This window comes from Dreissena polymorpha, chromosome 9 (assembly GCF_020536995.1).
Source record: "Dreissena polymorpha isolate Duluth1 chromosome 9, UMN_Dpol_1.0, whole genome shotgun sequence".
Taxonomy (NCBI): domain Eukaryota; kingdom Metazoa; phylum Mollusca; class Bivalvia; order Myida; family Dreissenidae; genus Dreissena; species Dreissena polymorpha.
In genome coordinates this window covers 7,973,405-7,995,601 of record NC_068363.1, presented here as the reverse complement: position 1 = coordinate 7,995,601, position 22,197 = coordinate 7,973,405, and the positions used below count along the sequence as shown (strand labels likewise).

Below are 22,197 nucleotides of genomic sequence, written 5' to 3'. Positions count from 1 at the left end.
CACCTCTGCTTGTGAGACATACTGGATCACATACTGGCCCACTCACCTCTGCTTATGAGACATACTGGATCACATACTGGCCCACTCGCCTCTGCTTGTGAGGCATACTGGATCGCATACTGGCCCACTCACCTCTGCTTGTGATACATACTGTATCACATACTGGCCCACTCACCTCTGCCTGTGAGACATACTGGATCACATACTGGCCCACTAACCTCTGCTTGTGAGACAAACTGGATCACATACTGGCCCACTCGCCTCTGCTTGTGAGACATACTGGATCACATACTGGCCCACTCACCCCTGCTTGTGAGACATACTGTATCAGATACTGACCCACTCACCTCTGCTTGTGAGACATACTGGCCCACTCACCTCTGCTTATGAGACATACTGGATCACATACTGGCCCACTCACCTCTGCTTGTGAGACATACTGGATCACATACTGACCCACTCACCTCTGCTTATGAGACATACTGGATCACATACTGGCCCACTCACCTCTGCTTGTGAGACATACTGTATCACATACTGACCCAGTCACCTCTGCTTGTGAGATATACTGTATCACATACTGACCCACTCACCTCTGTTTGTGAGACATACTGTATCGCATACTGGCCCACTCACCTGTTTGTGAGACATACTGGTCCACTCACCTCTGCTTGTGAGACATACTGGATCACATACTGGCCCACTCACCTCTGCTTATGAGCCATACTGTATCACATACTTACCCATTGAACTCTGCTTGTGAGACATACTGTATCACATACTGACCCACTCACCTCTGTTTGTGAGACATACTGTATCACATACTGGCCCACTCACCTCTGTTTGTGAGACATTCTGGCCCACTCACCTCTGCTTGTGAGACATACTGGATCACATACTGGCCCACTCACCTCTGTTTGTGAGACATACTGGCCCACTAACCTCTGCTTGTGAGACATACTGGATCACATACTGGCCCGCACGCCTCTGATGGTGAGACATACTGGATCACATACTGACCCACTCACCTCTGATGGTGAGACATACTGTATCACACACTGGCCTACTCACCTCTGCTTGTGAGACATACTGGATCACACACTGGCCCACTCACCACTGATGGTGAGACATACTGTATCACACACTGGCCCACTCACCTCTGCTTGTGAGACATACTGGATCACACACTGGCCCACTCATTTCTGCTTGTGAGACATACTGGATCACATACTGGCCCACTAACCTCTGCTTGTGAGACATACTGGATCACATACTGGCCCACTAACCTCTGCTTGTGAGACATACTGGATCACATACTGGCCCACACGCCTCTGATGGTGAGACATACTGGATCACACACTGGCCCACTCATTTCTGCTTGTGAGACATACTGGATCACATACTGGCCCACTCACCTCTGCTTGTGAGACATACTTGATCACATACTGGCCCACTCACCTCTGCTTGTGAGACATACTAGATCACATACTGGCCCACTCACCTTTGCTTGTGAGACATACTGTATCACATACTGGCCCACTCACCTCTGCTTGTGAGACATATTGTATCACATACTGGTGCCCGTCTATCTCTGTGGTTGCTGTGTTGCCAGACACGTGATACACTTGACTATCATCCAACCCTGTGGTCCCAGCATTCACATGGTATACGTGGCTACCATCCTGCAAATTACCATAGACCATCAGTCTGTTATAACCATGGCATTACGAATGTGTATGACTATGGGTCAGTATTAAATTGCTCATTAAAAGATAATTGATTGTTCAGTATATAGTAGGTATACCGGTACTCCATATATTATTTATCAAATAGAACAGAAATAATCAAGAGATGTGTTTGTCAGAAGCACAATACCCCATACTGCGCCGCATTGATTTATTTATATATTTTTTATTATTTGGCAGGTACAGAAAATTATATCCCTTTACAGCTTATATCTTTCTTTGGCTTGGATTTGTTTTTTTGACATTTGACCTTGAAGGATGACCTTGACCTTTCACCACTCAAAATGTGCAGCTCCATGAGATACACATCCATGCCAAATATCAAGTTCCTATAATCAATATTGCAAAAGTTATGACCAAAGTTAAAGTTTTGTTACACATACAATGACAGACAGACAGGCCAAAAACAATGTACCCCGTATCGAATGATATAAAAATCAAATTACATCCCTCCGACAGGACAAGAACCCAAAAATGAATCACCCCTTTATGTCTTTGCACTCACATTTTCTACAACAATATTTTCCTGGGTCACCACAACTCCTTGCTGGTGCTCATGCCCCTCTCCCTGACGCAGCCCTGCCCCCAGCCCAGCCCCTCCCTGCTGTAGACCCATGATCTGGTTCAGGATGCTTACAACAGACGCTGTCTTCTCATCAAGATTACCATCTGTAACATTGGACAAAGATATAACTATCTGTTTGTTGGGGTCTGATATTTAAGAGCTGGTTAAACACTTGACCCTGTACTTTATATATATATAGAGAGAGAGAGGGAGAGAAACATTATTATTTAACTGAAGCCATATTTAACAAGGTTTTGATAGAATTGCCTTTGTAAGTCCCATACTGTTAAATATAACTTAAAATATTATATCCATTAAACAGGTGTCCAATTCCATCATTGTAAGTCCCATACTGTTACAATATTATATCCATTAAACAGGTGTCCAATTCCATCATTGTAAGTCCCATACTGTTACAATATTATATCAATTAAACAGGTGTCCAATTCCATCATTGTAAGTCCCATACTGTTACAATATTATATCCATTAAACAGGTGTCCAATTCCATCATTGTAAGTCCCATACTGTTACAATATTATATCCATTAAACAGGTGTCCAATTCCATCATTGTAAGTCCCATACTGTTACAATATTATATCCATTAAACATGTGTCCAATTCCATCATTGTAAGTCCCATACTGTTACAATATTATATCCATTAAACAGGTGTCCAATTCCATCATTGTAAGTCCCATACTGTTACAATATTATATCCATTAAACAGGTGTCCAATTCCATCATTGTAAGTCCCATACTGTTACAATATTATATCCATTAAACAGGTGTCCTATTCCATAATTGTAAGTCCCATACTGTTACAATATTATATCCATTAAACAGGTGTCCAATTCCATCATTTTAAGTCCCATACTGTTAACATATTATATCAATTAAACAGGTGTCCAATTCCATCATTGTAAGTCTCATACTGTTAACATATTATATCAATTAAACAGTGTCCAACACCTTTACATATCCCTACACAAGTCTGAACACATGAAACCAATTCTAATCCAAAATCGTTTACTTAACATGTGATCTCTGGAGAAAAATTGTTGCACATTATAAATGATGCATGCATGGATGTTTGATGATCCTATACTTGTTTACCTTATTGCTTTGTTTATTTTTTACCATTAACCTTCTGAGAACTTTTTAGTTCATAATTTATCTGTCTTTGCCACTTTAAAACAGTGCAAGTTTCATTAGAGTATCAATTGATCCGGTTTTGCAGACAACCAGACAGATGCATTTAAATAAAGTTCCGGCATGTCTGGAGCAACTGTGTTCACATGAGGCTTGATGCAGCTTTTATTGGATTTCATGGTGGATGAGGGGGGGAGGGGTGTTCTCTCGTACCTGCAATCTGTGCCTGGTCCAGTTTGATCTCCATGATAGGGTACCCTTCCACCTGCTGAATCCCCTGCTCTCCTATCTGCACCTGGACCACACAAAGCATACAGTAGGCAAAGAAATACTTACGCCCCACTATGGGAAAATGGGGCTTAATGCATGTGCGCAGTGTCGCCCCAGATTAGCCTATGCACAAACTTAATAGGAACAACATTCTTCTCTTTTATGGAATTTTTCATTTAGATGCAGTCTCTTCTAAATCCAGTATAAGGGCAAAAGTGTCGTTTCTGGTAATCTGGACACTTTACCCACATGCATAAAGCTATGTTTTTCTCAGAGCATGGCTCATAAGGGAAACTGAAAAAGAACTGATATCTTCTTTATATCTATAGCTATTCTAAAGCAACAGTACACAGACAATAATTTGATGCATTTGGACATAATTGCACTTGTTCTTGGTACATTAAAAACAAGAGCACCGCATAACGGGTGCCACGCTCAGCTGCGAAAGCTTGTCAGAATTTTTTATTTTTTATATTTTTTTAGAGGTCATAGTGACCTTGACCTTTGACCTAGTGAACCAAAATAGGTGTGGCGTGTAGAACTCATCAAGGTGCATCTACATATAAAGTTTCAAAGTTGTAGGTGGAAGCACTTTGATTTTAGAGGCAATGTTAAGGTTTTTGTTAAAGTTTTTATATTAGAGGTCATAGTGACCTTGACCTTTGACCTAGTGACCGAAAAATGGGTGTGGCATGAAGAACTCATCAAGGTGCAACTACATATGAAGTTTCAAAGTTGTAAGTGGAAGCACTTTGATTTTAGAGCCTATGTTAAAGTTTGATATTAGAGGTCACAGTTACCTTGACCTTTGACCTAATGACCCAAAAATGGGTGTGGCGTGTAGAACTCATCAAGGTGCAACTACAAATGAAGTTGCAAAGTTGATGCTGGAAGCACTTTGATTTTAGAGCCAATGTTAAGGTTTTAGCACGACGCCTACGGCGGACGGCAGAGAAGGTGGCTATGACAATAGCTCGGGTTTTCTCCGAAAACAGTTTCGGTAACTAGGAAAATAACTTAAATTAATCATTCTGTCTGAAAATCATGAAAATATAATACTATTTAATTCAACTGGCTGAAAAAACACACACTGTTGACATATTATGAAAGTTCAAAACTCCCTCGATTAGCCATTTTAACATATTGGCAAACTTGTCATAAGACACCTTTTCATCTACTTATAACTCTCCAGCCGTTTCAAATCACCACGTGGGCAAAACTAAGCAATCATTATCACTTCTGGTGTCCCCAGGCTCACAAACAACAAGCTTACATAACAAGAGCTCCGCGGTTGGAGACAGATTAACCCCCAAACAGGGCCTCGACACCCATCACTCAATCCTTTGATGACACATCAAACGCAAACCAATTTAACACTTAATGTCACAGTGACCATTTCCTTTGAGCTAGTGACCCCAATGTCAATAGGGGCCATCTACTGTCAAAGGCCAATACAAATGTGAAGTATCAAGCCAATCGGTCAATTCGTTGACGAGTTATAGATCGGAAACGATTTTCACACTTATTGTGACAGTGACCTTGACCTTTGACCTAGTGACCTAGTTTAAATATGAGTCATCTACTGTCCAAGGCTACTGCACATGTAAAGTATCAAGCATATCGGTCAATTTGTTGACGAGTTATTAATCGGAAATGAACTGGTCTACTGACAGGCATCCAGCAAAACCATATACCCCCTCGTCTTCGAAGGAGGCATAATAAAGCTATGTATAGTGTGAAGGACTGAAGTGCAGCAGTAGTAAGGTATGCCTTCTCACTAAGAAGATCTGGGTCCAAACCCAATTTTACTGTGATATTTTTTCTAAGGTATTTTATATATTTATTTCCAATTGATTTTAATTCAATAAACTTATATGGATTTCAAAAATACTATATATAGTTACCTCTTTGTTTCATAAAAGATTTAAATTAAGTTCAGCACAAAAATAAATTATTCTTTCACCAAATGATCAGTCCTACTCTATTTTTAGATGAACTATTCCCAAATCATTGTTTTTACATACTTTATTTTGTATTATAATTATACTTCTATATTTTGTGTTATAATTATACTATTTAACGATTGTTAATTGACAGCAATTTATGAGTACTGTATTCCTGAGATTGCACACAAGTGCTAAGGCCGCATTTACGTTCCACTCTCTTTCTCTGAGGTAGAAGCTTTCAAAACAAGAGATGTGTTTGTCAGAAACACAATGCCCCCTTCTGCGCCGCTTTGAAGCCATATATTTGACCTTTGACCTTGAAGGATGACCTTGATCTTTCACCACTCAAAATAAGCAGCTCCATGAGATACACATGCATGCCAAATATCAAGTTGCTATCTGAAGCGTCATAGAAGTTATGAGCATTTTTCAAAACCTAAACGCCAAACCTTAACGCAAAGTGTGACGGAAGGACAAACAGACAGACAGACGGACGGTCCGATCACTATATGCCTTCCTTTGGGGGCATAAAAATGAGGTAAATCTTTAACTTAAAAGAGCTTGGGGCAAAATGGAACATATTCTTGACTGAACGCTTTGTACTTAGTGTTTTTTTTTAATTTGAAGCTGAGACATTTGAGCCTCTTTCTGGAAAAACAGGGCTTATAGTGTCGTCCCAGATAAGCCTTGACCAACTGCACAAGCTAAACAGGGCTTTATGCATGTGCTTTTAGTGTCATCCCAGATAAGCCTTTACCAACTTCACAAGCTAAACAGGGCTTTATGCATGTGCTTAGTGTCATCCCTGATAAGCCTTTACCAACTGCACAAGCTAAACAGGGCTTTATGCATGTGCTTATAGTGTCATCCTAGATAAGCCTTTACCAACTGCACAAGCTAAACAGGGCTTTATGCATGTGCTTATAGTGTCATCCTAGATAAGCCTTGACCAACTTCACAAGCTAAACAGGGCTTTATGCATGTGCTTATAGTGTCATCCCAGATAAGCCTTGACCAACTGCACAAGCTAAACAGGGCTTTATGCATGTGCTTATAGTGTCATCCCTGATAAGCCTTGACCAACTTCACAAGCTAAACAGGGCTTTATGCATGTGCTTATAGTGTCATCCCTGATAAGCCTTGACCAACTTCACAAGCTAAACAGGGCTTTATACATGTGCTTATAGTGTCATCCCTGATAAGCCTTGACCAACTTCACAAGCTAAACAGGGCTTTATGCATGTGCTTATAGTGTCATCCCTGATAAGCCTTGACCAACTGCACAAGCTAAACAGGGCTTTATGCATGTGCTTATAGTGTCGTCCTAGATAAGCCTTGACCAACTTCACAAGCTAAACAGGGCTTTATGCATGTGCTTATAGTGTCATCCTAGATAAGCCTTTACCAACTGCACAAGCTAAACAGGGCTTTATGCATGTGCTTATAGTGTCATCCCAGATAAGCCTTGACCAACTGCACAAGCTAAACAGGGCTTTATGCATGTGCTTTTAGTGTCATCCCAGATAAGCCTTTACCAACTGCACAAGCTAAACAGGGCTTTATGCATGTGCTTATAGTGTCATCCCTGATAAGCCTTTACCAACTGCACAAGCTAAACAGGGCTTTATGCATGTGCTTTTAGTGTCATCCCAGATAAGCCTTTACCAACTGCACAAGCTAAACAGGGCTTTATGCATGTGCTTATAGTGTCATCCTAGATAAGCCTTTACCAACTGCACAAGCTAAACAGGGCTTTATACATGTGCTTTTAGTGTCATCCTAGATAAGCCTTGACCAACTGCACAAGCTAAACAGGGCTTTATGCATGTGCTTATAGTGTCATCCTAGATAAGCCTTTACCAACTGCACAAGCTAAACAGGGCTTTATGCATGTGCTTTTAGTGTCGTCCTAGATAAGCCTTGACCAACTGCACAAGCTAAACAGGGCTTTATACATGTGCTTATAGTGTCATCCCTGATAAGCCTTGACCAAGGGAAAAACAGGGCTTTATGCATGTGCTTTTAGTGTCATCCCAGATAAGCCTTTACCAACTGCACAAGCTAAACAGGGCTTTATGCATGTGCTTATAGTGTCATCCCTGATAAGCCTTGACCAACTGCACAAGCTAAACAGGGCTTTATGCATGTGCTTATAGTGTCATCCCTGATAAGCCTTGACCAACTGCACAAGCTAAACAGGGCTTTATGCATGTGCTTATAGTGTCATCCCTGATAAGCCTTGACCAACTGCACAAGCTAAACAGGGCTTTATGCATGTGCTTATAGTGTCATCCCTGATAAGCCTTGACCAACTGCACAAGCTAAACAGGGCTTTATACATGTGCTTATAGTGTCATCCCTGATAAGCCTTGACCAACTGCACAAGCTAAACAGGGCTTTATACATGTGCTTATAGTGTCATCCCAGATAAGCCTTGACCAACTGCACAAGCTAAACAGGGCTTTATGCATGTGCTTATAGTGTCATCCTAGATAAGCCTTTACCAACTGCACAAGCTAAACAGGGCTTTATGCATGTGCTTTTAGTGTCGTCCTAGATAAGCCTTGACCAACTTCACAAGCTAAACAGGGCTTTATGCATGTGCTTATAGTGTCATCCCAGATAAGCCTTGACCAACTGCACAAGCTAAACAGGGCTTTATACATGTGCTTTTAGTGTCACCCCAGATAAGCCTTTACCAACTGCACAAGCTAAACAGGGCTTTATACATGTGCTTTTAGTGTCATCCCAGATAAGCCTTTACCAACTGCACAAGCTAAACAGGGCTTTATACATGTGCTTTTAGTGTCACCCCAGATAAGCCTTTACCAACTGCACAAGCTAAACAGGGCTTTATGCATGTGCTTATAGTGTCATCCCAGATAAGCCTTTACCAACTGCACAAGCTAAACAGGGCTTTATGCATGTGCTTTTAGTGTCATCCCAGATAAGCCTTTACCAACTTCACAAGCTAAACAGGGCTTTATGCATGTGCTTATAGTGTCATCCCTGATAAGCCTTTACCAACTGCACAAGCTAAACAGGGCTTTATGCATGTGCTTTTAGTGTCATCCCAGATAAGCCTTTACCAACTGCACAAGCTAATCAGAGATGGCACTCGTAGGTTTTTTTTGGCATTTTTAGCCTAAAGTCACTTCTCAGCTTAACCCAGTTGGCCTGAAAATGTAGTTGCTGATTTGCCTTTGTCAACTGCACAGGCTTATCTGGGAGGACACTTTACCAGCATGCATTTAGCCCAGTTACCCAAAAGCACGGCTAAATCACAAACTATTAGTTTACCTGCAGCTCATTGGAGCTCTCGTTCACAACCTGTGACAGATCATTGACATCGATCTGGTGACGAGATTTCAGGTGGCGCTTGAGGTCTGAGAGGTTTCCAAACAGGTAATCACAGCTGAGGCACTTGAAGCAGTTGTCTGCCTGCATACCAGTCACATCCTGGGCAATGACAGGAATATCTGTGGACTCCACAGACTTGTGAAACCTACAGGAGGATAAAAATGAGACATTTCGAGTCAAACTCTAAGCTTAGGCTTTATGCATGTTCATTTATGTATTTTTCTGTTTGCAGAAGTCTCTTCTAAACAAAAATCCAGTCTAGGTGTAACATGTTGTCCTGAACGAGCCTGTGCAAACTGTGCAGGCAAATTCAAGACCATACTTCATGCACATGCATTTAGCCCAGTAAAATTTATATTTGCCCTGTTTACATAAAAAAAATATAAAAAATAAGACTGAATGACTGACCAAGGTACAGTTGCAAAGCAATATACCCTCAATTCTTCTATCCGACCATAATGATAGTCTGACATTTCTGGTTTCCTTAAATAAAAGAATACTCTGTAGCTTTAACTCAATGCCAGGAACTAAATTTTAATGATTAATTTTAGCTCATCATTGACCATAATGCCTGTAAAAACTAGAAATAAGTCACAGAAACTGATGGTTCTACAATGCATGGTGTTTGGACATAGATAGATGCACTATGTATGCTACAGTAGACTAAATTACTAAGGGCCAAAACTTGACGAGTCTTAATTCCTTTCATATGGATCTTCTACATTCAGCCGTGAAAGCCTGAAGTATGTACAGACTAAACCGGGACAACAAAATAGCAATGATTTCAAGGAATTTCCTCTAAAAAAAAATTTACCTTGGGCTTGTCAACTGTGTACATACCTTGCATAGTGGACCTTTAGAAAGCCAAGGGTGTTGGCTGAATACTGGCAATCCTTACAGGCATAGCGTCGCTTAACACTGTGAGTCTCCATGTGGCGCTTGAGGTGACTGGCCTGAGTGGCCTCATATGGACACCTAAAGACATTCAAAGGAATAGACAATTTCTGAGTAGCCTGGTATGGACACCTAAAGACATTCCAAGGAATGGAGAATTTCTTAATAGCCTCGTATGGACACCTAAAGGCATTCAAAGGAATGGACAATTTCTTAATAGCCTGGTATGGACACCTAAAGGCATTCAAAGGAATGGACAATTTCTTAAAAGCCTGGTATTGACACCTAAAGATATTCAAAGGAATGGACAATTTCTTAGTAGCCTGGTATGGACACCAAAAGGCATTCCAAGGAATGGAGAATTTCTTAATAGCCTCGTATGGACACCTAAAGGCATTCAAAGGAATGGACAATTTCTTAATAGCCTGGTATGGACACCTTAAGGCATTCAAAGGAATGGACAATTTCTTAAAAGCCTGGTATTGACACCTAAAGACATTCAAAGGAATGGACAATTTCTTAGTAGCCTGGTATGGACACCAAAAGGCATTCAAAGGAATGGTAATTTTCTGAGTAACCTGATAAGGACACCTGAAGTCATTCAAAGGAATAGACAATTAATGATTGGCCTTATATGGACACCTCAAGTCATTCAAAGGAATAGACAATGTCTGAGTAGCCTGGTATGGACACCTGAAGTCATTCAAATGGAATAGACAATTAATAAGTAACCTGGTATGGACAACTGTAGTCATTCAAAGAAATAGACAATTAATAAGTAACATGGTATGGACAACTGTAGTCATTCAAAGGAATAGACAATTAATAAGTAACCTAGTATGGACGACTGTAGTCATTCAAAGGAATAGACAATTAATAAGTAACCTGGTATGGACACCTGAAGTCATTCAAATGGAATAGACAATTAATAAGTAACCTGGTATGGACAACTGTAGTCATTCAAAGGAATAGACAATTAATAAGTAACCTGGTATGGACAACTGTAGTCATTCAAAGGAATAGACAATTAATAAGTAACCTGGTATGGACAACTGTAGTCATTCAAAGGAATAGACAATTAATAAGTAACCTGGTATGGACAACTGTAGTCATTCAAAGGAATAGACAATTAATAAGTAACCTGGTATGGACGACTGTAGTCATTCAAATGAATAGACAATTAATAAGTAACCTGGTATGGACGACTGTAGTCATTCAAAGAAATAGACAATGAATGAGTAGCCTTTTATGGACACCTAAAGACATGCAAAGGAATTTGTTACTGTTATACACTGTTACAGAGCTCCAGATAAGGTTTTGTGAAATTCTTAACGTTACTACCATATTTTCAAAAAGAATTCTTAACTCTGAATTTTAAATCTTAATGTTACTGCTAAGTTTTGGAAAATAATTCTTAACTTTTCTAAATGACCTAAAAATAAATAATAATGGTTATTTTCATGCAAAAAATCAAAATAAACATACTAACAACTTTATTTATACAAGTTCAAAAGTGTCTATTCAGTATTATACAATTTTATTTTTCAAAAACCTTCATATGCCCAGACTTTGCTTAGATTGCATGACTTGGATTATTTGTTTTACATATTTCACAATAAAAACGGGTCTCCCCATCAATCTTTTTAACAATTAGCCACAGGAAATGTCCCTTCCACTCGTTCAAGGTTTTTGTTTGTTTAAATTTGGACCCATCGTGTCGCGTTTTTTTAAGCTTTTCTGACTGTGTCGGCAACTGAACATACAACATCATATAAGATATTTTCTATAATGTCTATCTTAACATTCAACTTCGGCTCACTTTGTGTACAATATGTTAAAAGAGTGTTTTTGCAGGCTTTGCAGTTTATTAGGACACTCTCTGGGCGCCGCAATTGTTTTTTGACAGATAGATTGTACACGCCGCTTTTATTGGAAAAAAATGCGCTTTGTTAAACAAACCCGATAATCATTCTATATAAGCACTGAAAAAATCTTTATTACGCGAAAAGAACTCAATAAAAATCGATACAAACCGATGTAAAAATAATATTCGTAACTTGAGTTTGTAATTTTTAATGGTACAACAAGATTTTAAAATAAATTCATAACGGACTTGAAAATAATTCGTAATTACGAAAATACGACCCTTATCTGGAGCTCTGCACTGTTATATGATAAGCTGGAGTAAAAGACAGTGATATCATATGACTGGATAAAATTGCCACTAAAATAAAAATCAAACACAATGAAATTAGTCTTGTTCTGAGAAAACTGGGCTTAATGCATGTGCCTAAAGTGTCATCCCAGATTAGCCTGTGCAGTCATCACAGGCTAATCAGGGACAACACTTTCCGCCTAAACTTGATTTTCGGTAAGGAGGTACTTCCTTGAAACTAAAAATACCATAAAAGCGGAAAGCGTTGTCCCTGATTAGCCTGTGTGGACTGCACAGGCTAATCTGGGACATGTTACGCACATGTATTGAGCCCAGTTTTCTCAGAACACGGCTCAAATATTGATCTCATATTGCTTACCTAAAAATGAGCCTCATTCTGGGTAAACTGGTGATAATGTATGTGTTTTATGTGAAAACTGGTGATTATGCATGTGTTTTAAGTGAAAACTGGTGATAATGCTATGTTTTAAGTGAAAACTGGTGATAATGCATGTGTTTTAAGTGAAAACTAGTGAAAATGCATGTGTTTTAAGTGAAAACTGGTGATAATGCACGTGTTTTAAGTGAAAACTGGTGATAATGTATGTGTTTTAAGTGAAAACTGGTGATAATGCATGTGTTTTAAGTGAAAACTAGTGAAAATGCATGTGTTTTAAGTGAAAACTGGTGATAATGCATGTGTTTTAAGTGAAAACTATTGAAAATGCATGTGTTTTGAGTGAAAACTGGTGATAATGCACATGTTTTAAGTGAAAACTGGTGATAATGTTTGTGTTTTAAGTGAAAACTGGTGATAATGTATGTGTTTTAAGTGTCTTACCAAATTAGCCTGCCAAGTCCAGATTAGCCTGTATTTTTTCATTTAAAGGAAGTCTCTTTTCAAAGAAAATCTAATACAGGCAGCAACTGTTGTCCCTGATTAGCATGTGCAGACCACACAGGCTTATCTGGAACAACACAATTCAAACATGCATTAAGCCTGGTTTTCCCAGAATGAAGCTCATATTAATGGATAAAGTTGCCAATTACAGAAAATAGAACACCATGCAATAATGATCTCATATTGCTTTTTAATTTTTTCTATCCGCTATACATATGATACAATTCACAGAAATGATTCAGCAGGAAACAATAATAATAAAGTAAGATAACATTTCACAAACAAAACCATTTGTGCTTAAAGGTGTAACACTAATTAACTGGCCCCAGATGTTACACAAGAGGACCACTTACTGATCACATTTGAAGAGTTTCCCAGCGTGTGCCCTAACATGCCATCGTAGTGCAGTCTTGGACTTGTACGCCTTGCCACAGTCCCCACAGTGGAATGGCTTGTCTTTGGAATGACGCAGCATGTGGGCCTATAAACAGAATGACACTGGCTGGTTTGTTTGGGATTTTACACTGGAATTTTTACTGTATCTCACTGTATTGAAAAGATGTTACAACATTCAATAAACCAACTCACTCTTTTCAGGAAAAGTGTAGTAGTTGTAGCTAATCTTAGTCATGTATTCAGGTTACAAAACATATGTGAAAGTGGCAACACTTGAAATATATGGACAAATACATATGTCTAGACAGTAAAATCATAGTAATACAAAACAAAATTGAAAGAAACCCAAAATAAATATATTTCAATACAGCAAAACTCATTTAAACTATTTTACGAGTCTATCTGTGTTTACCCCAATAATATTAAAGATATCTTTGAACAATTAAACACTAGAACGTTTGAAATATGAATAACAGCAACAACTACAGTTCTAAAACATGAGAATAAATAACTTCAAACACTTCATTAATTCAAACAAATCTGATTAGTCAGCTTAACCCATTTATGCCTAGCGTCCTGAAAAAAGGACATTGCAAACAGCGTAGACCCAGATGAGACGCCGCATAATGCGGCGTCTCATCTGGATCTGCGTTGTTTGCTTACAAGAATTTCTGTAAGAAATATTCTAAAAATAGAAATAAATATACCAGACATCCCGAATTTTGGAAATAAATTGATCCAATTTAGAAGAATGGGAAAGTCCACTAGGCATAAATGGGTTAAACAATGGGTGAATAATTCCAACTGCTCTACATAGTGACCTCAATCATTTGAAGATTTCTATGACACAAGAATTTCTTTCGTAGAGGTTCAAACACTATGTGAATATATGAGCCATGTTCTGGGAAAACTGGGCTAAATGCATGTACATAAAGTGTGGCCCCAGATAAGCCTGTGCAGACTGCACAGGCTGATAATGGAGGTCACTTTACGCACATGGATAAAGCCCAGTTTTTACAGAAAAAGGCACAAATTAAATGATTTTCTTACCTGAAGGTTGTTTTTGCTACGACAGGCATACGGACACAGTGGACACTTGAAAGGTTTGATGCCCTCGTGTATCCACATGTGTTTCTGCAGCTCGGAGCTGGCCCTCACAAACACCTTGTCACAGTGGGGACACTTGTAGGAGCGGCGACCTGAAACTTCCCATGTGTACCACAGGGGCTTACTAACATAATCTATAGGAGCTGTTGTTTTTATAAAACTGGGTTAAATGCACGTGTGTTGAGTGTTGTCCTATATAAGCCTGTGCAGTGTGCAAAGGCTTATGGCTTATCAGGGACAAAAAAAATGCTTTCTGCTTTTATTAAAATTTTGTTTCAAGATAGTGTTTTGTAAAGGAAAATTCTGTTCAGCCGCAAAGTGTCGTCCCTGATGATCATATTATGATGACTGCATAGGCTCATGTCCAACAACACTTTACGCACATCCAATAAGTCACGTTTTATAGGCTCATGTCCAACAACACTTTACGCACATCCAATAAGTCACGTTTTATAGGCTCATGTCCAACAACACTTTACGCACATCCAATAAGTCACGTTTTTCCAGACTGCAGGTCATATGCTAACATTTAGGTCAGTTAATGCTTAATAAGAGATGTTTGCTTATCATGTTTGCCGCCTAACGCATCAGTATATGCAATTGTTAAAAGATGTTTAACTATTGCATTAGCTGGTGACTTAATCTTGGCCTGCACTCTGGCAAACATATCTTTTATTAAAATCATTTTAGTAACTTGGTTTAGGACCAAGAACAACTGTGAAATTTCAATATTGGCTAATTGAATGTCATTAAAAGACACTAAACAGGTGCCTGTATTGCTGTTGTAGCCCAACAAATTTAATTAATAAACTCAGTTACAAACCAACTTGCCAAACTGCTTGATAGGTACCTATTTTTCCCTGCAACTTGTGTTTGTTAGAGATCAGTTTGTCCAGACCCTCTATGTTGGCATTGGGATGAATAGTGTCTGCATGCTCCTTCAGTTCAGACATACTGAAATGGGAAATGTGCAGTTAGAGATCAAACCAGTTGCGTTCTGGGAAAACAGGGTTTAATGAAAGAGCATAAACTGTTGTCCCAGATTAACATGTGCAGTCTGCACAGGCTAATTAGGGACAACACTTTCTGCTTTCATGGTATTTTTGATTGAAGGAAGTCTCTTATTAGCAAAAATCCAGTTTGGGCAGACTGCACAGGCTAATCTGGGATGACACTGACCTCATTTATGGAATTTTTAATTTAAATGAAGTATCTTTCACCCAAAATCCCGTCTTGGAAGAAAATGTCATCCTTAATTACCCTGTGCAGACTGCACTGTCTTATCTGGACGGCACTTAACGCACATGTATTTAGCCGAGTTTTCCCAGAGCCAACTCAACTAATAAGACAGCTTACACAACTAGGCACTCCAAGTCAGTCAATATTCACCACCATTTTCTATCATAACTGCATTCATATTAACATGAAACATGTATTTGCAACAAGCCTGAAAATCCACGATAGTAATACCAAAATACATGTAAACTGTCAAAATGGTGTAAAATAAAAAAAATAAAAGTTGAACTCTGTTGTTTCCATGAATATTTAGCAGAAAGTAGTACAGAGTTATTGTTTGATTTCTGCTGTTTTGAAAAGAATTTCAGTCATGCGTTGAGTTTGATTAACCTGTACATTTTATTTCCTAGGGTAGCTTTGGTGATCTTTCCACCTCTATACAATTACAACTAGTTCCAGTAACTGACAATTTCCCTATGAGAGGTAGGTGGGTAATAGGGGTAGAAATAAATTCATGACAAACCCCCACACAAGTTAAGACTGAGATAAGGAAGGAACTTGTGAACCCTATATTAACACTCATGCGCTCTATCAGCTAAGCTAGCTGGCCCTCAGGGCCCAGTATCAAGATTATAAAACTTTTGCTACTCTAAGATGATAACATTGAGTATCCACTCTAGCTGAGTATTGGTAATGTATGTCAGCTTATGAACAGTCTTAACCCTTTGCATGCTGGGAAATTTGTCGTCTGCTAAAATGTCTTCTGCTGAATTTCTAAAATTAGCATTTTCTTCGATTTTTTTCATATAATTCTATCAGAATAGCAAACAGTTTGGATCCTGATGAGACGCCACGTTCTGTGGCGTCTCATCTGGATCCAAACTGTTTGCAAAGGCCTTCACAATTCGGTTCCCGCACTGTAAGGGTTAAATCTCAGTAATAAGAATATGCAAATGTTCCTCTTCAAGCTCAGGGTTGTGCCAGACTTAAAAATAAATAAACTAGAGAGTGAACAAGGCAAATATTGACGACAAACAACAGACAAAAGGGAATCACAAAAGCTCACCATTGAGCACATTGTGCTCAGGTGAGCTAAAGTGTCTTTGAACACCAAACTGAGCATGACAGTCAATCTCATTTCAAAAATTGTTGTTTCATTAACCTGCAAATTGTGTGTGATACCCAGGCCCAGGTTTCTTAATAAACGCTAAGCTACATGTATAAATATATCTAAGCTAAAATGAATAGATTTAATCCCAAACCTACTTCTCAAACTGTTCCCTACAGGAAGGACACTCAAGCCCCTTCAGCCCCTTGTGTTTGAGGGCATGGTTCCAGAGTTGAGTGCGCGTGTACGCCACAAAGGCACACTCTCGGCATGGGTAGCTCACATTGTCATGCTCCTTGTCCATGTGGCGCCGCAGGTTATCCTTGGAGATGGAGCGAAAGTTACACTTGGTGCACAGGAACGGCTTGTCCCCTGGAGTTATTAACATATAATTTACACACTCTGAACTCACTTTAGCCATGCTCTGTGAAAAGGGGGTTTATTGCATGTGTGAAAAATGTCGTCTCAGATTAGCCTTTGCAGTCTGCACAGGCAAATCAGGAACAATACTTTCGGCATAAACTTGATTTTTGCTAAGAAGAGACTCTCTTGAAATGAAAGATATCATAAAAGTGTAAAGTGTCGTCCCTGAATAGCTTGTGTGGACTGCAAGGCCCATTAATATTTGTCAGCATGAAATTTTGAGGTTTAAAAAAAGACTTTTTCATGGACACGTAAATTCGTATACTGTAGTTCTGATTTTTTTTTATAGAGAGGAATTTATGTCAGTCATTTTCTGATGTTTGTGTTAACTTTGTTGAACAGTCAACCCACTTTATCAACAGCAATATATGTCCCATAAATAATAATGATTTTACAGTATTATTGTTTATCTGATGGAGGGGAAATTATACTTGGTGCTGAGGAACAGCGTGTCACCTGCAGCAGTTACCTTATAATTTACATATGAGCCTCTCTCTGGAAAAACTGGGCTATGCATAGTGTTGTTCCAGATTAGCCTATGCAGTCCCCACAGCCTAATATCGGATGACACTTTCCAACTTGAATAGATTTACATTTAGAGGAGACTTCAATAAAACCAACATTTGCATAAACAAAAAAGTGTCTCTCCACAGACTGCACAGACAAGACACCACTTACCGCTTTTAAAGAATATTTTTATTAAAGGTAGTCACTTCTTAAAACAAGGGCTGTTTGTAAAACATGCATGCCCCCTGATATGGGCTGTCAGTTGTAGTGGCAGCCATTGTGTGGATACATTTTTTGTCACTGTGACCTTGACCTTTGACCTAGTGACCTGAAAATCAATAGGCGTCATCTGCCAGTCATGATCAATGTACCTATGAAGTTTCATGAACCTAGGCCTAATTATTCTTGAGTTATCATCAGGAAACCATTTTACTGTTTCGAGTCACTGTGACCTTGACCTTTGACCTAGTGACCTGATAATTAATAGGGGTCATCTGCCAGTCATGATCAATGTACCTATGAAGTTTCATGATCCTAGGCGTAAGCATTCTTGAGTTATCATCCGGAAACCATTTTACTATTTCAAGTCACAGTGACCTTGACCTTTGACCTAGTGACCTGAAAATCAATAGGGGTCATCTGCCAGTCATGATCAATGTACCTATAGAGTTGCATGATGTACCTATAGAGTTGCATGATCCTAGGCGTAAGCATTCTTGAGTTATGATCCTGAAACCATTTTACTGTGTTACTGTGACCTTGACCTTTGACCTGAAATCTATAGGGGTCATCTGCCAGTCATGATCAATGTTCCTATGAATTTTCATGATCCTAAGTGTAAGCATTCATGAGTTATCATCTGGAAACCATTTTACTGTTTCGAGTCACTGTGACCTTGACCTTTGACCTAGTGATCTTAAAATCTGTAGGGGTCATCTGCCAGTCATGATCAATGTTCTTATTAAGTTTCATGATCCTAGGCGTAAGCATTCTTGAGTTATCATCCTGAAACCATTTTAATGTTTCAAGTAACTGTGACCTTGACCTTTGACCTAGTGACCTGAAAATCAAAAGGGGTCATCTGCCAGTCATGATCAATGTACCTATGAATTTTCATGATCCTAGGCGTAAGGTTACAATATACTAAATACTTTTGGTGTTCAATGCTATACCCTCTAAAAACAAAATCTTCATTTATTTGAAGACACGATTCTCTGTACCGGCACTTGCCAAGACTTTATTTTTGAATATTTCTGTGTTCATGTGGTAGGGAAAACATTGTTGTATACTACAAATTCACGGTTTTGCTTTTAGGTTGGAGACTACATGAGACTCTGACAGTTGGCGGGAAACCATCATCAACTGGAGAGATGCCGGTAAAAAGATGGCCATAAAACAGTGACCGCTGATTTGCATTGAGTTCTTTCTTACATACTGGATGACCTATCTTTTTAGTTGTTTAAATCATTGCAGCTTGGAATGCTCTTTAAGAAAAGTATGGTTATGGGGATGTCTTAGCGCAAAAGTTTAACTTTATTTCTTTATAAAGTTATTGCTTTTACATTGAATTTGTGTAGGTAATCTTTTGGTATGTTGTGACCATAAGCATTCATCCGGAAACCATTATACTGTTTCAAGTCATTGTGACCTTGACCTTTGACCTAGTGACCTGAAAATCAATATTTGTCATATGCCAGTCATGATCAATGTACCTATGAAGTTTCATGATCCTAGGCATAAGCATTCTTGAGTTATCCTCGGCAAACCATTTTTACTATTTAGAGTCACTGTGACCTTGACCTTTGACCTAGTGACCTGAAAATCAATAGGGGTCATCTGCAAGTCATGATCAATGTACCTATGAAATTTCATGATCCTAGGCTAAAGCATTCTTGAGTTATCATCCGGAATTTATTTTACTGTTTCAAGTCACTATGACCATGACCTTTGACCTAGTGACCTGAAAATCAATAAGGGTCATCTGCCAGTCATGATCAATGTATCTATGAAGTTTCATGATCCTAGGCCTAAGCGTTCTTAACTTATTATCCGGAAACTATCTAGTGGACGGAGCAACAGACAGACCGACTGACAGACCGACATGTGCAAAACAATATACCCCCTCTTCTTCGAAGGGGGGCATAAAAAAATTAGTCTAGGCAAGAAGTGTTGTCCCTGAGTAAGGCTCATATTATTGTTTATCTGTGAGAAAGCGAGAGGTATGATGTTCACATTGTCAAAACCAATAATTAAATTCATGCCAGTTAAGTTAAAATCTACCAAGCTATATAAGATGTATGAAGAAATGTGTTAATGAGAGACAAGATATTAGAATGTCAACCACAATGGCTTGCCCCTGATCTCAGTCTTTTTACAGCCCATGATTATCTTTTTTGTAAAAAGGTACAGAGCCATACTGTTGGTGGCAATTTGTGCTGATTATTCCACATTTTTCAAATCTCTTAATCTCCTTTAATCTATTTATCTCTAAGTATGACCTTGACCTTAGAGGAAGGGAGACAGAGGTGACAAACCGCATGTCATCTTATTTATTTCACAATTCATCAATATCTTGCAGAGTTATTTCTTAAACAGAATCTTTGAAAAGTTGCTATTTTCCTCCAACTGCTGGGGATTGGTGGGTAAATATGGCATAAAAACAGCCCACAAACCATTGCCGAAATTGTAATAAATTCATTCAAAATATATAAAATTGCAAGTCATTTCTTATTAATATTGCGTTTATTTGAACACACATTTCTGACAAATAAAAGCTGTTTTTTTAACATAAATCATCTCAACGATTAATTAATTTCATTAATTGGCCAAGTTAATTTTACCATGAGGACATTGTATTTTGATTCTGCGACATTGTTTCTTATCGTGATAGCCTCAGTCTCAAACATGAAGCAGGCGAAATCCCTGTGGCAGTAGATATGGTGTCTGCTTAGCAATCAGGAGGTTGCAAATCCCTGTGTGGGACTGTTCTTTAGATCTCCCCAAAAGACAACAAGTACTAGTTCTAACCAGAAAACAGACAATAAGCCTATGGCTTTTGCTACAATAAAGCAAAAATAAATTGGTTTACACTAAACACAAAGCAGCAGTCACAAACCTGTATGCGTGAGAACGTGAGGTTCATAGTCAGTGCGGCTGAAAAACAAGCGGCCGCAGTATTCACACTCCTCGGAGCCGAAGGTGTCCCTCATCTTCTGAAATATCTGCAGGCTCATTGGCTTGTATCCCAGCTTCTCTATGAGCCTGGCCACAGAGCCAGTCCGAGGCTTCACAGGTCCCAGCAAGTCTTCCTCCGTTAGGTCCGTCTCCTCCACAACGGCTGTGTCCTCATCAACGTCTTCTGTAAATATACAGGATATTCATGTTATCAAAATAGTTGTTTAATTGGTCGTTTATTAGCAAGATTTCAACTGCTCAAAAGTATCCTAACTGTGTTTACTGCCTTTACGTGTCAGGTGTTATGTGTAAAACTTAACTGTGTTTACTGCCTTTACGTGTCAGGTGTTACGTGTAAAATCATCTTATCCACATAGAATGATTTGAGCCTCCTTCTGGGATAACTGGGCTTAATGAATGTGCGTAGTGTCTACCAGATTAGCCTGTGCAGTCTGCCCAAGCTTATCTGGGACAACACTACCCACCTAGACTGCATAAAAGATACTTATTTTTAACAAAAAAGTCCATGAAAGCAGAATGTTTCGTACCTGATTAGCATGTGCTAACTGCTCATTGTTAAAAGTACTTTGAATTTTAGTTGGGATTGAAATATCAACAATTGTATTTCATATGGAACAACATCCACAAAGACAGAAATCTTGTGATTAAATACCTGGACTTAAATATTAATGGCTAGTAAATGCTTATTACAGTGGAAACCCTCTAAACCGGATCCTTTTTATACCGGAATCCTCTCCAAACCGGACAAATTGTCTGGTCCCATTTTTTTCCCTATAATACCATGCGTAAAATATCTCCTCGAGACCCTAATCCCCTCAATTCCGAATACCGGTCATTCTTTGGATCAAAATTGGGTCATTCCATACGTAATTGTACTCCTCTTAACCGCTCAGGGCCGGTTTATCGCACCTCAGACCTAGTGTTGAAAAGTTGTGAATTGCGGATTAAAGACGAGTGAAATTAATAAAGGTGGTCGAAAATTTGTAAACTGTAAAAATCGCAAACCAATTTAAAGATACTTGCCCTGTGATGTATTTATCGATCAATAGAGGTGATAATACTGATTATAATTACTGATAACAAACATAGCGTTCTTTAGTGTGTTTTGTTGTTGATGTAGGAAGCCGTGTTAAATTTTAATAATCTTAATGCTATTATATTTTGTGTAGTTTATTACAAATTCTCATTTAGTGTCATATAAAATGGTGAATTGCAGAGTTCTTGAAGCAGTTGCATTTA

At 38.8% G+C, this 22,197-nt stretch overlaps 1 protein-coding gene across 6 annotated transcripts in view; it reads right to left on the bottom strand.

Annotated features, from left to right (window-relative positions):
* The window catches only part of LOC127845516 (zinc finger protein ZFAT-like), a 68,612-nt gene that overhangs the window by 2,248 nt on the left and 44,167 nt on the right, over window positions 1–22,197 (bottom strand). For 4 of the 6 annotated variants that reach the window (XM_052376505.1, XM_052376506.1, XM_052376504.1 and 1 more), the window contains exons 16-25: window positions 20,879–21,121; window positions 16,992–17,205; window positions 15,340–15,443; window positions 14,433–14,587; window positions 13,340–13,467; window positions 9,877–10,011; window positions 8,977–9,181; window positions 3,674–3,755; window positions 2,251–2,414; window positions 1,545–1,682 (exon numbers count right to left, since the gene is read on the bottom strand). In XM_052376505.1, coding sequence (XP_052232465.1) covers window positions 1,545–1,682; window positions 2,251–2,414; window positions 3,674–3,755; window positions 8,977–9,181; window positions 9,877–10,011; window positions 13,340–13,467; window positions 14,433–14,587; window positions 15,340–15,443; window positions 16,992–17,205; window positions 20,879–21,121 — 1,568 coding nt within the window. The remainder of the gene's footprint in view (window positions 1–1,544; window positions 1,683–2,250; window positions 2,415–3,673; window positions 3,756–8,976; window positions 9,182–9,876; window positions 10,012–13,339; window positions 13,468–14,432; window positions 14,588–15,339; window positions 15,444–16,991; window positions 17,206–20,878; window positions 21,122–22,197) is intronic. The other 2 variants (XM_052376508.1, XM_052376507.1) reach the window with 2 other exon arrangements.